This window comes from Oryctolagus cuniculus, chromosome 12 (genome assembly GCF_964237555.1).
Source record: "Oryctolagus cuniculus chromosome 12, mOryCun1.1, whole genome shotgun sequence".
Lineage (NCBI taxonomy): Eukaryota > Metazoa > Chordata > Mammalia > Lagomorpha > Leporidae > Oryctolagus > Oryctolagus cuniculus.
Genome location: NC_091443.1, coordinates 8490389 through 8505870, shown reverse-complemented (window position 1 = coordinate 8505870; position 15482 = coordinate 8490389). Strand labels below are relative to the sequence as shown.

The following is a 15482-nucleotide window of genomic DNA, read 5'->3' as shown; positions in this document are numbered from 1 at the left end:
GGGAGGCAGCAGGTGATGACCCAAGTGGTCGGGTCCCTGCCACCCATGTGGGAGACCTGGATGGAGTTCCTGGCTTTGGTCTGGCCCAGCCCCAGCAGTTGTGGGCATTTGGGGAGTAGCCAGTGGATGGGGGGGCTCTGTATGTCCATGTTTCTCTCTCTCTTGCTCTGCCACTCAGTCTCTCAAATAAATACAAATAAATAAGAAGTCCATAAATGAGAAACAAGGGAAGGCAGACAGAGCATGCTGAATGAAAGCTGCTCCCTGTGCGAGAAGTAACGATGCTGAGTGTGCAGCTGAGCCCCTCTGCCCTGGGTCGGGTTCCTGCAGGACCCTGTGGAAGCCTGGGTCCTTATTCATCCAAAAGGAAAAAGGAATATACAGAGAAATTCTGTTTAAGCTTCTAAACAGAATAACCCTGCATCTCTCTCTTAAATAGAAAATAAGATTCCCAGGGGCTGGTGCTGTGGTCCTGTGGGTTAAGCTACTGCCTCTGAAGCTGGCATCCCATATCAGAATGCCGGTTCGAGTCCCAGCCACTCCACTTCTAATCAGCAGCAGAAGATGGCCTGAGTCCTTGGGTCCCTGCCACCCGTGTGGGAGACCTGTTGGAGCTTTGGCTCCTGGCGTCAGCCTGACCCAGCCCCAGCCATTGCAGCCATCGGTGGAGTGAAGTGGCTGATGGAAGACGACTGTCTGTCTCTCTCTCCCTGTGTTACTCTCTCTGCCTTTCAAATAAATAATAAAAACAAATCCTTAATAAAACACATTTGAGGAGCAGGGAGGACTCTAATATAAAGAGCTCTAACTCAGACTGTTTTCTTGATGCTTTTACTTTCGGAAATGGAAAAGATCATTTAAGAACGGTCAAGCAGCTCTCGTGGCTGGCTGACTTACCAGGCTGCCCCACAGACACCCCAGAAGGTTCCATCATTTATCTTGTTTGGAATCAACCCGGCTTTCTGACCCCAGTTCTGTATATAGCCGTGGATCCCAAAGGTTCGGCTGCTGGGCCAGCAGGCTGCCTGCTGCTCCTGAGTGGTGGTGGGCAGGCGGGAGAGGAGCCACCTAACACTGCTTTGTGTCACACTCAGGATAGCGTTTGCAATAGGAACTCAGTACAAAGTAATGGAAACTCCGCCTTGCTTTTTATTGCATATGCAGCAAAAACAACATTTGGATCAATTTACATGTTTCTGCAAAACACTGTCAGGGAGGCGTTTCGGTAGTGCTGGAGCGGGACGTACGGATCCGCGCAGAGCCGCGTGCCTGTTGGAATCCCTCAGTGGGCTTCCCTGGGCCTCCCACGGCAGGAGCCAGGTTCCTGTGAGTGGCAGAGACACTGCCACCCCTGTCAGCTCTCCCAGCTCCTGCTGCAGGTGTGCAGGCAAGGGCCAGGCCCTCAGAGAGCGGCTGTGTCCCCACAGCCCCCAGAGCTCCCTCTGCGAGGCTGGGACTCCCACATGGAGCCAGCTGGCCCACCAGCCGGCAGCCCGGGATGCGCACAAGCCTCCAGGATGGAGCGGTGTTTTGTCTGGAAACAAGCAGCACGCTCGTCCTCTGCAGGCACCTTCTCCTCTCGGCTGCAGTCTGAGCGGCTGGGTGGGCTTGGGGATGAGATACCGCGCCATCGCTCGAACGCGTCCGAGCAGTTGCTTCTCGCAGTGCGTGCTAAACGTGCAGTGATGATTTTTAATGCAAGGAGACAGACTCACATCCTCCGTGTTCTTTCTGTGTGTGTGTGTGTGTGTGTGGATTCTTTGTCTTCCACAGCATGTTCTGCATTCCCTGTGAAGGTCCGTGCCCCAAGGTCTGTGAGGAAGACAAGAAAACAAAGACCATTGATTCTGTTAATTCTGCTCAAATGCTCCAAGGCTGCACCATCTTCAAGGGGAATCTGCTCATTAACATCCGACGAGGCAGTGAGTATCCCCTCTGCCGGAAGCGGGCTGGGTCTCTAGGCTGTCTTTTATGGGTGTTCTTCCTCTGTGTCAAAATGAAAACCAGCAACCGTGTGTAAGCTCCCTGCCGCTTGTCTCTCCAATGAGTCTCCCTCGGAGATAAAAGCAGGTTGACAGGAACAGTGTTGCTTCGTGTAAAGGTCATCTTTCTGTTGGTCACGTCTTGCCCAGGACAAGCCTGGCGCTGCACACAGGAGCCCTGAGAGAGGCAGATGGCTCAGAGCTAGGCCTCCGTACCCCACAGCTCCACCCACATGCCCTGCCTTGAGGTTGGGTTATCAGATACATGGAGGAGCCCAAGCGAAAGGACGTGTTTTGTATATAGCGCATCAAACTGTTATAAAGTCCAGAAGAGTTGGTCGATCTCCCATGTACTGCTGAGAGCCCAGAGACACAACCATGTGTCGGCGTGTGCGTAACCCTGGATGTGCAGAAGGTGGTGTTCCTGGTGAAGCCGCATTTGCACAGCCTGTCCTGCGTGCTGTCACTTCCGATCTTTAGTCCACAAGGATTCTGGCAATGGCGCCCGTGCTACCAGGGCCGCGTGGCCGAGGTCCTGATCATTTAATAAGCCGGGATAGGACAGTAAGGAGACCGGACCTGGAAGAGGAAAGGAATTTCTGTCTTGTAAATCCTTTTGTTAGGTTTGTTTTTGTTTTTGTTTTTTTGTTTTTTTGTTTTTTTTTAAGTTTGGTGGTGGTGGGGTGAGTGTTCTGTGATTTGACTTTTCCTTGCTATTTACGGACTGAGTGGACTGTGTCCTTACAGGTTTAGAAACAGCAGAGAAAAGATTTTTGCTTAGTTCTTGTGGGGTTGTTATTCGCTGTTTTGGGGGCACGCCCCAGCCTCCACATTGGAATTCACTGTTCCTGCAGCTGCGACTGCCTTGCCCTCGTGCGCCTGCCGACCTTGGGTCCCCTATGCTCTCAGCACATTCCTTTACTAACGTGTCCCCAGAACACAGCTTCTAAGTACGCAAACCCTTTGCTCATCTTGTCTAGAAGATCACCATTCGACCCATGAATTAGACTCATGGAGAAGTGTCACCGGCGTAAGAGTAGCATGCGTCACGCGTGATGGTGAACTGTATCTTCCAGAAAGCCGTGGGCTGGATTTAAGGAGACAGGACACCTCGTTGGGAAGGAGATTCCTGGCCCTGAGTGGCAGGCATGCTTCCTGTACCGCGTTTGAATTCATCCCCTTTTCCTTGAGCCATAACCGTGAGCAGACTCGTGTCTTCCCAGCTGGAGTTTCCTTTTAATTTTTGGAAAGTGACGAAAGTCCACATTAAATTTAGAGGGAGTCTTACCCTCCAAGAAACTGGCCTTCTTTTATTTTTATCAATTCAAAGCAAAATAGGGTCTGTTATTAAATAAACCTCCATAAAGCAGTCACAGGAAAATCCCAGTCATTGAACCACTGTGAATTCTTCATAGTCCGTATTATAATGTTGGCCTATGTTAAACTGAAGTCTATTTTTTTTTTTTTTTTACTTTTACGAGAAACAGGTAAGTGAAACAAAATGACAGGAAATCCGCTGTGTACATACCATGTGGTTTCTACTTCTGTACTGGCAGCTGTTTTGTTCAACTATTTTCTTGCTATGAAATTAATTACAGAAACCTTCAAAATGGGTTTTTAAAAACCTACCTGCAGTCAGCCATTGCTGACATTCTGGTGTTTTCCTCCAAGTTGAATGAGGCGGGATCTGAACCATAGATCCCGTATCTCAGGAACTGGAAGTGTAACATAGGTACCTCCTAGCGAGACCCTGAAGCCGCTCTGCTCTCTCTGGCCGAGCCCTGGTGCCGTGGAGGCGGTGCTGTCTGTCGGCAGAGCATATTGGAAGATGCTCCCTCCCTGTGTCAGCAATCGGCAGTGCAGGATTTATGATCCGACCTGCTGCTCGTCAGCGTGGGGATGCAGCCCCAGCCGCCCGGAGACCTCCCTTCCCCGCCCGGGAGGCCTCGTCCCGGGGGTGGCTGTTGAAAGCCGAGCTCAGGGAAGTGGGGAATTTTGCTGCGGGAAGTGCTGGTCCTGTGCCAGGAGCCCCCCTACACTGCACCCCACACATGTTTCTAAGAACCCAAGTTGGTCACCCTTGTGGGAAGCGAGCGCCCGCTGACCCAGTGTCCTCCCCACACAGATAACATTGCCTCGGAGCTGGAGAACTTCATGGGGCTCATTGAGGTGGTGACGGGCTACGTGAAGATCAGCCACTCGCACGCCTTGGTCTCCTTGTCCTTCCTGAAGAACCTCCGCCAGATCCTAGGGGAGGAGCAGCTGGAAGGGTGAGTGCTCTGGGTGTCCTGCGCCGTCCTTCTGTGGCTGAGGGGCCTGATGGCAGACTCGCCGCCACGCAGGTGAGAGCCCGCCCTTGGTAAAGAGAAGGCAGGAAGAGCCCACGGCGTTGAGTGCAGGCCCAGGGCTTGTGTGGAGTCAGGGTTCTCCACCCTTGGGTGTTGCTGTTCTGGAAAACAGAGACGTTTCGTTCTTCCCGGGTTGTGAACCCTCAGCCGAGGCCGCAGTAGCAGCTGTTCCTGCCAGGAGTGACAGCCGCCCATCTGAAGTGCTGAACCCCAGCAGGGTCATCTGCACGGCCCTGGGCTCCCTCAGGACGCTGGGCTCCACCACGGAAAGATGACTGCACAAAGCTAACACTGCCCAGACACTTAAGGATACACACTTAGCCATGTGACCCAGCAGGCGCAGGATCTACCCAGTGTCTACCCAAGAGGAAAACATGCCCTCGCAAGACTTGTATTGAGTGCCCATAGCAGCATTGTTCCTCATACCCACCCCTCCCTGCCCCCAAAAAATGCCATTGGAAGATCCCAATGTCCATCAGCAAATGAACAGATAGATTTAGCAGAATGGGGCACTGCTTTCCTCAGAAACATTAGGCTAAGGGAAAAAAAAAAAAAAAAGAGCCATAGGCTTTGCATGAGTCTGTTAATATGTGGTTTCTAGAAACAGCGAAACCATGCAGACAGACAGCAGCGCAGTGATGGCTGGAGGTAGGCGTGGAGAGACGGTGCCAGCAGAAGAGGGGGCCCTTAGGGTGACAGAAATGTTTTGAAACCGGGTGGTGATGACGGTTGGACAGCTTCATAGATTAACCAAAGCTCACACAACTGATCGCACAGGATGGGTGAATTTTTTGGCAGGTAAACTTGACTTCAGTAAAGCAACCTGGAAGAAAAAATAGAAATTTTTTTTTATCCCGTGTGGTGCCCAGTCCCACCTGTACCTGTACCCCTGCGGTCGGTGTAAACACTGGGTGTGGGTGCTGAACCTGGGATCAGCCAGTCTGATTGCAGGTGAGTGGGAGGGAGCAGCTGCCAGAGACCAGGTCCCGGATCAGCGGCCTTGGCTTTGCCGCCAGACAGCGTCCGTGTGCCAGGGTCTGATGCCCTCCAGAGACAGCCAGAAGCAGTTTCTCGTCTGAGAACTGAGCTGGAAGCTGGTCACGTGTTTGCAAATTCTTTTTCCCAATATGCCAGCAAGGGCCAGCAAGGAGGGAGTGTCCCTTCCCACCCCCGCAGGCCGCAGACCTCGGGCCGGGTCCCGGCGTTCAAGGCACAGGCCTTTCCTCTCGCTGTGACTTTGTTCCGGGGAAGCAGACACTTCAGAGAGCAGAACAGGTCTTCCCGCCACTTTGTGAGGTGCTTCAGAGCTCACAGCATCCTCTCCCCTGTGGCCTCGGGGCCAGAGAGCAGGAAGACACCTCCGTTTGCAGCTACAGACCTGCAGCCTGGGAGAGGCTAAGTGCAGTGCTTCCTTAGTAGGCAGTGGCGATGAGGCTCGGACCCCATCTCCAGGCTCCTGAACCCGGGCCTGGGGCCGTCTTCTCTGTCCAGCTCACATCCCCAGCACTGTCCCAGCCTTGCTCCCCACCCCTCTTGCATGGGGAGGTCGTGGAACCTACCACGTGGAGGTAAGGCAGCCCTGAGGTGGCCGCCACCCCTAGCACAGGCCGGTGTATGCCACACACCAGGCATCGCGTTCTCCGAGATAAGCAGCCGTTCCGGCCACCCCGGTTTGTCTACAGCCTGGTTGATGAGGCCTACCCAAGTATGGAAACAAACATTTTTTGCAACATTGAGAAGGCCAAGAGCCCAGACACCAATATCAATAAAACTCGGGCAGCACGGAGCCTGTGGGAGCCGAAGGAAAACAAACAGGGAACTTAATTTCTTAAAAATATTCTGACTGTCAAGGCAGAGATCTCGGGGCAGCCGGGAAATCACGTTTACCGACGATTTCCGGAAAGAGCCGTTTGCTTCGGCGGGGGCGTGTTTTGAAGATGTGCCGACAGGTCCCTGCCTTTCCCCCACGTCTTACTCTCACCTCATCGCCGGTGGGGTGTAGGGTGCAGTCTGAGCCTCGAGCTGGAGTTGGAAAAACAGGAGCAGTGTTGACAGGCAGCTCGCGAACGGCTTGATTATTATTTTGATGAGGGTTTTATTTTTATTTCTCCTTAGCTTCCACAGGCTTCATAATGCCTGGGTTTTATTGATATTGGTATCCTGGCTCCCAGTGTTCTCAGTGTTGTAAAAAAATGTTTGTGTTTACTGTAAGAAAAAGATAATCTCACTTTTCAAAGCAATTAATCAAATACACAGACTCTCAGCGTGCCTGCCATTCATTTGTCAAATTCCTCATCAGTGATTCACGCTTCCTCCCGTGAGCAGAAGACGGTTTTGTTTGGAAGGTGTTTCCCGTGTGGTCCTGTTTCCTGCAAGCAAAATTAGTTATGAAAAGATGTACCGGGGCTGGCGTCATGGCCCAGTGGGTTAAGCTGCCACCTCTGGCGCCAGCATCCCGTATCGGAGCACTGGCTGCTCCACTTCCAATCCAGCTCCCTGGTAATTCGCCTTAGCAGAAGATGGTCCAAGTCCTTGGGCCCCTGCCACCCATGTGGGAGACGTGGATGGAGTTACTGGCTCCAGGCATCAGCCTGGCCCAGCCCCTGCTATTGTGTTCATTTGGGGAGTGAACCAGCTGATGGAAGATATTTCTGTCTGTCTGTCTCCCTTTCTTGCTCTCTCAAATGAATAAAAATAAATCTAAGAAAAAGAGAGGCCTCATCATGGGTTAAATGGAGTTAGACCTGATTTGTTGGCCTTTGCTCCCGGCCCGAAGACCCCTTCCCCACCAGGGAGGTTCTGTCCCGTGAGGCTCACTCAGGTACCCGGCAGCAGCCAGGGGCACCAGGGGCACCGCTGATGCTCATTCCCCTTGGGACCCGACTCGGACGTGTCCTGTGAGCAAGTGTAGGCCTCTGGTAGGACATCTGCTTCAGTCCAAGCCCGCCTGAGTTCCCCGACCTCTGCAGCCTGGCGGGTAGAAGGAAGACTCGTGTGGGACCTGCCCCTGGGGGTGGCAGGTGCATCTGGCCATGAGCCAGGACTGCCCTGGGCACCACCCCCGTCACGTTGCACGTACCAGGTCTGGGGTCACAGTCCGAGGCCACACGTGCGTGACCAGGAATGAGCCCTTACTGGAAGGAAAGCATGGGTGGCCCCTGTTTCTGGGGCTGCTTTGGTGGCCGTGAAAGTGTTCCAACCTCAGGGTGGGTTTCAGAGGCACTGCCTTTGGAATCCCTGTGGGGTCGGGATTCCCATGGAGTCCAGTGCTGGGAAGGGCTTGGGCTTCAGGCTATGCGACTGAGCAGTGGGGTCATGGGCTCTCGAAACCGAGAGGGAGCTCAGGTGTCACCTGTCCACACCCCTGCTTGTGGGAGTTCGTAAATGGGGCTACAAACAGCACTGAAGGACCTGCCTTGCTGTGTGGCTCAACCCTGGCATTTTGGGTCCTGGGGCTGTGCCTGGACCCTCTCCTGGTCTGAACACCCTGTGGATTCCGTGGGGAGGGTGTTGTGCGCGTGCTTTGTGCTTCACCCTGTGTGCGGCTCCGACTGAGGATTTAGGTCTCCGTGCAGGTGTGGTGAAGACGCTCAGCAGCTACAGAGAGCTGCCTGGGCGAGGCAGCCTCCGTGCACAGTGGAGATCGAGTTCTGTCTGGCCCTGGTCGGCGGAGAGAGGGCTCTGCTCCTTCCTTCTCTGTGATCGTGTGCTGGGTCTAGGAGTGTGTCTTAGAAACAAAAGCCCCGGCCAGTCGTCAAGCTCTGAATGAGCCCCAGGAAGGAACTGAGGCTGGAGAACCGGAAGAGAGAAACAATTCCAGTTCCAGGGGTGGCAGACTCAGCCGCCAACTATGACTTAGGCCTCTCTCTGGCTCCCCTGGGGAGCTGGCAGGCAGCCACGGGGATCCTTCTCTAAGCTGTGGCCACCTGCTGTCTCACCTCCCTGGAGAGGGGTTCCTCCTGATCCTGGGGTATCCAGGGATACGTTTCCCATGCTGCTGTCCCCGTGGACCTACTGCTTGTGTGTCCCCTTCCTGGAGCAGGTGCCACATTGGGCCTAGTGGGCCTGGGGCCCCCAGCACCTCATGGAAGCTCTTCTGTTAGATCAGTGGTTCCCCCTGTGTGGGCCTGCAACTTGGCACGAGTGGGAAATGCAGATTCTCAGCCTGCCCCGATCTGCTGAACTCTGTACAGGCTGAACCTGGACACTAAATCCTGAAATGCAGATTCTCAGCCTGCCCCGATCTGCTGAACTCTGTACAGGCTGAACCTGGACACTAAATCCTGCTGCCTCATGGGAGGCCCTGGGGGCTGCCTGCCCGGGACCACTTCTCCCCCACACCTTCTCCAAGGCTTGAAGCCTGAAGTCAGAGATGAGTGTGGGGGAGGTGGGATAAAGCTCATGGCTGGTCGCCCTGTGTCTGTCTCCCCTCCCATTGTGTGCTGTGCTGCTCGCTGGACATGGGCAGGATTTATTCCCAAGGCTGACGGGAGACGCTACAGCAAGATGTTAGCCGCTCCGGTTGGGCAGCCAAGCGTGTCTGCTCCCCCGAGGGCCGCTTTCAGCCTCACTGTAGGTACCCAGCTCCGAGCACATAACCAAAGGCATTTGTAGGGAGTGGTCCGAGGAGCGCCTCCCCGTGTGGGGAGGGTCATTCGTGAGCAGTGGAGGTCATGAAGTTAGTTACCCTCCGAAGGATGTCCAGGTGGTGTCCTTGACTCATGCCATTGCCGATGCTGATAGCACTCAGGGTTAACAGCACAACCTCTTATTGGCAAAGGAAATGCCGTAGTGGCGTCACATGATGGGGAGGACCGCACGAGATGGGGCCCTCTGGCTAAGACGGACCGTGGGCCGGGACAGGTGCACTAATGGCGGGCTCTGTGCTTCCAGGAACTACTCCTTCTACGTCCTGGACAACCAGAACTTGCAGCAGCTCTGGGACTGGGACCACCGCAACCTGACCATCAAAGCTGGGAAGATGTACTTCGCCTTCAACCCCAAACTGTGTGTGTCGGAAATTTACCGCATGGAGGACGTGACGGGGACGAAAGGACGCCAGAGCAAGGGCGACATAAACACCAGGAACAACGGGGAGAGAGCCTCCTGTGAGTGGCCGCAGGCCCTCCCCTGCCTGGGGAACTTGGACCCCGCCCCCATCCCGGCCACGGCTGATGGTGGCAGCAGTGACCCCTGTGTGCGGGCCAGTTTCCCTGTGAGCACCCCAGAGGCTCGTGAACTGTTCTCACTTGCATTTAAACAGGTGCTCGGGAGCCCCAGCGCCTCCTGTCTCCTCACACGAAGCGAGGGCCTTTTAAAAAATGAGCCCGTACTGTCCATCCCAGTGCGCGCCTGAGCTCTGCCCTCAATCCCCACAGCCCCCCGTGGGCTCGGCCTCTGCCCCACCCCCACCCCAACACAGAAAAGATGGAGTGAGCCCACAGTCCAGAATTGATACCACTTTTTAAATTTTCAGCAATTTAATTGGAAACTTTGACTTTAAGCTCTCTTATCAGAGTTAGAGTCATGCACTTCTCATCTAATCCTGTATAGAAGACTGCTTTTTTTTGAGAGATTTATTTTACTTATTTATTTGAAAGGCAGGGTTATAGGGAGAGAGAGAGAGAGAGAGATCTTCCATCCGCTGGTTCACTCCCCAAATGTCCACAACAGCCGGGGCTGGGCCATGCTGAAGCCAAGAGCTTCGTCTGGGTCTCCCATGTGGGTTGCAGGGGCCCAAGCGCTTGGGCCATCCTCTGCTGCTTTCTCAGGCACGTTAGCAAGGAGCTGAATTGGAAGTGGAACATTTCAGGCAGCAGCTTAAGCTGTTATGCCACAATGCCAGTCCCCAGAAAACTGCTTTTAAAAATAGGGCTCCAGGGGCTGGTATTGTGGTACAACAGGTTAAGCTGCCTCCCGTGATGCCGGAATCCCAATGGGCACAGGTTTGAGCCCTGGCTGCTCCACTTCTGACCCAGCTCCCTGCTGGCATGCCTGTAAAAGCAGAGGAAGATGGCCCAAGTCCTTGGACTGCTGCACCCACATGGGAGACCCAGATGACCCTCCTGGCTCCTGGTTTCAGTCTGGCCCAGCTCTGGCCATTGTGGCCATTTGGGGAGTGAACCAGTAGATGGAAGAACTCTCTCTCTGTAACTCTGCTTTTCAAATAAATAAAAAAGAAATCTTTAAAAAAAACTGGGGCTCTGTTTGGCTGGATGGGGCCATAAAAGTAAATCTTCCCTTCCCGCTGGACTTCCCGGAAGGCAAGGGAAGGGAGTTAGAGAAGCGTCGTAGGCCCGAGCAGGCGTTCGCACCTGCGCACGCTCGGGGTGGCTCTGTGACATAGCTAGCAGTGGGCTGCGGCTTGCTTCACTGGTGTCTGGACTCCTCACCTGGCGGTCACTGGGACTGCACGGAGGGGTCGCAGAGGGAAGAATCGGGCCCCGGAGCTGGAGGGTGTGTCCAGAGCCCCTGCCTGCCCCCTGCTCAGACCCTAGCACAGGCAGGGCTACCAGGGCATTCTCAGGTCGGCCAGTCCGACCTGTCAGGTCGCGAACACAGCAGCCGCTGATTTCCCCTCCGAAACAGGGTCAGGGGAAATCCCCGAATAGCACGTCAGCTGTGCCATGGCAGCGCCTTCCCCGTCTTAGTTGAGCTTCTTAGTCTTGATGGCCTTGGCCTTCAGTCTCACTGCTTCCCCTCCTGGTGCGCAGGGGCCTTGGAGGAAGGCACCCTGCAGGCTAAGGAGGGCGGGCGCCATCAGTCCTCCCTGGTGCTCCTCAGAGTTGGAACTTGGGGCTGGTCCCTGGCTTCCCTCAGCAGCCCGGACGGTCCGCCCAAGGGCACAGAGGGCTTGGCTGAATGAAGCTGTTGTTGACCACGCTTCATCTGGTCCCCTGCGGCTGTCCTCCAAGGAGTTCCTGTGTCCTTCGGGTTTGCCGCCCAGTGTGGACTAAGCAGTTCCTTCCTGGGACACACCTGCAGGTGTGTCCCACTGCAGGGCATCCTTAGACACTTCCATCCAGCTGAACGGTTCACTCCCACCCACCAGGCACCCTTTGGGAAGCAGCATCTTAGGGGTGGGCAGAAAGGCACGGTGACGTCATGCACTGAACTTCAGGTTAGGACACACTCACAGTTCCCCAGGCAAGCAGCCAGCACAGCTGACCGGATGAGGACCAGGGAGCGAGCCCCTTGGAGCTCCACATAGTGGAGCTGTTTGTAGACAACCAGGAGGCCATGTAGGGAGTCCGGGCAGAACCGTGCATGGGTAGTCAGCGCTGGGGGAGACAGGGCTGCTGCCGAGACAGGTGCTTTCCCGAGACACAGGCATCTGTCACTCACGGATGTTCCCCTGTGCCCCAGGTGAGAGCGACATCCTGCATTTCACCTCCACCAACACGTGGAAGAACCGCATCATCCTAACCTGGCACCGCTACCGCCCCCCTGACTACAGGGATCTCATCAGCTTCACCGTCTACTACAAGGAGGCGTGAGTTTCTGCATTTGGTGCTGTCTTGCCGTTGGCAGGGTGGGGACAGGGTGCAGCCAGCCTTGTGGTCGTTGCACCGTTGGCTGAATGCAGGGAGTCAGCTGGGTCCCCAGGGAAAGCCAGGCTGAGCCCCTGCCCTGGCTGCCTGGTGACGTGCACCCGAGCCAGTGGCAGCCACCTGGGACAGCATTAGCTTCAGGTCTTTCCTTCTTTGGGTAATTAGAGGTTGTCAAACATACGAAAGCCCAAGAGAGAAAGCTTGGGTATTTGGGGAGAATTGGGTCAATCCAAGTGTCATAAACTGTGCTGGGGACTTGGGTGAAGCGTCGTCCCAACCTTTGTCCCCGGGAGCCATACTCCAGGAGTCCCCAAGGTTGCACAGCTGGTCTGGTCCATGGTCTCTGGTGCATGGACCCCTCTCAGTCTCTGCTCCTAGGTCATGAGCCCTCCAATGGGGGAAGGAGAAGGAAGGGCAACCAAGCTCCACGTCTCTACCAGAAGCTACTCGATATCTCTTGTGCCGTCAGGTGATAGCCACCTACCCTGGCAGTTGCTAACTGACCGTGGCTCTCACTGGTCTCCCTCCTTCCTTTGCCTCCCGTGTGCACGTGGTTCCCCCATCTGCATAGTCATCTTTTCATCTAAGGCCCATCTTAGTGCCACAGGTTGCTTTCCCGGGTGCTTGGCTTCCCAGGGGTGGGAACCAGAAGCCTCGTGGCAGCATCAGTGCCCTTTCTCTTGCTGAAGCTGGGTCCTGCAGATGGCTTGAAGAATGAGAAGCTTGGGTTTACGCGGCATCCAGGGTTTGTGTCTGTGCTGCCATGGTGATGGCAGGCAAGGCCACGTTGATGTCCACTCCCCATGCCCGTGGCCGGTAGCTCTCCAGACCTCTGATCTGATGAGTGCAGCTTCCACGCTGCACCACGCATCTCCCTGAGGGTCCTGCCAGTGCTTTGGCCGTGGCTGCTGACCATCTCACTGAGGAGCAGATGCTAATTACTGAGGCCGTCTGGGAAGTGTTTAATACAAGACACCTGTGCATTGGAGTTGGCGAGCAATTTAGATTTTTTAAGGTACTGTTTTTCTGTAGGACGTCATTTTTCTCCAAAACTTTTTTATTTATTTATTTATTTTTTGACAGGCAGAGTTAGACAGTGAGAGAGACAGAGAGAAAGGTCTTCCTTTTGCCATTGGTTCACCCCCAAAATGGCCGTTATGGCTGGCACTGCGCCGATCCAAAGCCAGGAGCCAGGTGCTTCTCCTGGTCTCCCATGGGGTGCAGGGCCCAAGCACTTGGGCCATCCTCACTGCCTTCCCGGGCCACAGCAGAGAGCTGGCCTGAAAGAGGAGCAACCGGGACAGAATCCGGCGCCCCGACCTGGACTAGAAACCCTGGGTGCTAACACCGCAGGTGGAGGATTAGCCCAGTGAGCCACGCGCCGGCCAAAAACTTTTCTTTTTTTAATATCTGAAATTTGCTTTAAATGGCTGTGTTTTTTTTTTTTCTTACAATGAAAAAATGCCGCAGCCAGAGGATATGAGCACTTGCATGTGTCCTTAGGGAGCAGCCTTGTCAGTCGCAGTAGCGATGGAACAGCTCGTTCCTGAGAGTTGGCCTGCAGGGCTCAGGGCGTGACTCTGGGGAAGCCTGGGTCCCAGCCGCCGAGCCGTGTCCTACCATGCAGATCTGATCGACTGTTACTCGAGTTAGGATTCCCGTTGTGGAAAGTGTGACATGTGAGACCCTGGGAAGGTTTTGTGTGAGCTTTGCTGTCTTTCAGACCCTTTAAAAATGTGACGGAGTATGATGGGCAGGACGCCTGCGGCTCCAACAGCTGGAACATGGTGGACGTGGACCTCCCTCCCAACAAGGACCTAGAGCCTGGTATTCTACTGCAAGGGCTGAAGCCCTGGACTCAGTACGCCGTCTACGTCAAGGCCGTGACCCTCACCATGGTGGAGAATGACCACATCCGAGGGGCCAAGAGTGAAATCTTGTACATTCGCACCAATGCCTCAGGTACCTGTGCTCCAGATAAGCCCTGTGCCCCCCGCCCCATGCTTCCTGAGCTCGCTGTACTGGTGGAGTAGGTGTAGGTGCAGGGGTGACAGGGAGATGTGCCTGTTGCCCTTCTTAGTGATGCGTGATATTGTATCGTGGTATCGTGTTTTTGGAAGGTAGAGGCAGGCAGGCGGAGATCTTCTGTCCTCCGATTCACTCTGCAGATACTCACAACAGCCAGCGCTGGGCCAGGCCAAAGTCAGGAGCCCAGAACTCAACTCAGCTCGCCCACACGGGTGCATGGGTGGCCGGGACCCAGGTTCTTGAGCCACCGCCTGCTGCCGTCTCCAAGACTGTGCATTCGCAGGAAGCTGAATTTGGAATTGAATTCAAGACTTGAACCCAGGCATGCCGATACGGGACGTGGGCCTCCCACGTGATGCCTGAGCAGTGTGCCGAAGGCCCACCCCCGTCACTGTCCTCTTGCCCAGGCCGGCCTCCCAGCTTCCTCTTGGCTGGCACCGAGAATCTGAAGGGCCAGCCTGTCCTCTGAAATGTCCTCTGTTCTCTTTCCAGTTCCTTCCATCCCCTTGGACATCCTCTCGGCATCCAACTCCTCGTCTCAGCTGATCGTGAAGTGGAGCCCCCCGTCCCTGCCCAACGGGAACCTGAGCTACTACATCGTGAGGTGGCAGCGGCAGCCCCAGGACGGCTACCTGTACCGGCACAACTACTGCTCCAAAGGTAAGGATACTGGAAACCGCATCTGGGTCGGGGCGGGCGTTCGCTCCCACGGCTGGGATGCGTCCGTGCCCTCCCACGGCTGGGATGCGTCCGTGCCCTCCCACGGCTGGGATGCGTCCGTGCCCTGGGTGGTGCACGCAGGGAGCTGCATGAGCCTTTGCTGGCAGCCAGCTGCCCTCCTCTGAGAGGGGCTGACAGCTCGTGTCTGTCCTGCGCGTGTATGGCTCAGCTCTCATTCACACCGCCACTTCCGCTTTTCTTCCTGGAGAAGACAAAATTCCCATCAGGAAGTATGCGGACGGCACCATCGACGTGGAGGAGGTGACGGAGAACCCCAAGACGGAGGTGTGTGGCGGAGAGAAGGGGCCTTGCTGCGCGTGCCCCAAGACCGAAGCCGAGAAGCAGGCTGAGAAGGAGGAGGCGGAGTACCGCAAGGTGTTCGAGAACTTCCTGCACAACTCCATCTTCGTGCCCAGGTACGGGTCAGGCAGGTCAGCACTGGCCACTGAGGGAGCCATGACAGGCGGCACTGCTGCTCCCTACAGGTGTAACCCACGCTCAGGGCACAGCCTCCTGTAGAGAACAGGTGGCTCCTGTCCTACTGCTGAGGAGCCGGGGCGCAGAGGGCATCAGGCGCTTGTCCACGCTCGCGAGTGGGAACGCCAGGACGTGGGCCTCTCTCAGCCTGCTGAGGAGGAGTCTTGTTGCAAAAGGGGCAAAAGCAGAGCCAGTTCTGTGGGGGGCCCGGCTTCCGAAAATAGCCCAGTATCCCAGGCACGCTCCACACCCAAGGGTGGGAAGCAGCGTAGAACATGGGCTTTCCAGGCAACGCAGCACCTGCCCCACGGATTCTGGCTGCTCCGAGCGCTCTTTCTGCATAGTGGGGACGGCAGTGGGGGGCGGAACGGCTCCCA

The 15482-nt window shown here is 55.5% G+C and overlaps 1 protein-coding gene across 3 annotated transcripts in view; it reads left to right on the top strand.

Moving 5' to 3' along the window:
* The window catches only part of IGF1R (insulin like growth factor 1 receptor), a 248852-nt gene that overhangs the window by 205322 nt on the left and 28048 nt on the right, over positions 1 to 15482 (top strand). For 2 of the 3 annotated variants that reach the window (XM_008248786.3, XM_017337784.3), the window contains exons 4-10: positions 1774 to 1922; positions 4108 to 4252; positions 9224 to 9438; positions 11696 to 11822; positions 13604 to 13842; positions 14401 to 14568; positions 14837 to 15044. In XM_008248786.3, coding sequence (XP_008247008.1) covers positions 1774 to 1922; positions 4108 to 4252; positions 9224 to 9438; positions 11696 to 11822; positions 13604 to 13842; positions 14401 to 14568; positions 14837 to 15044 — 1251 coding nt within the window. The remainder of the gene's footprint in view (positions 1 to 1773; positions 1923 to 4107; positions 4253 to 9223; positions 9439 to 11695; positions 11823 to 13603; positions 13843 to 14400; positions 14569 to 14836; positions 15045 to 15482) is intronic. The other variant, XM_017337786.3, reaches the window with a different exon arrangement.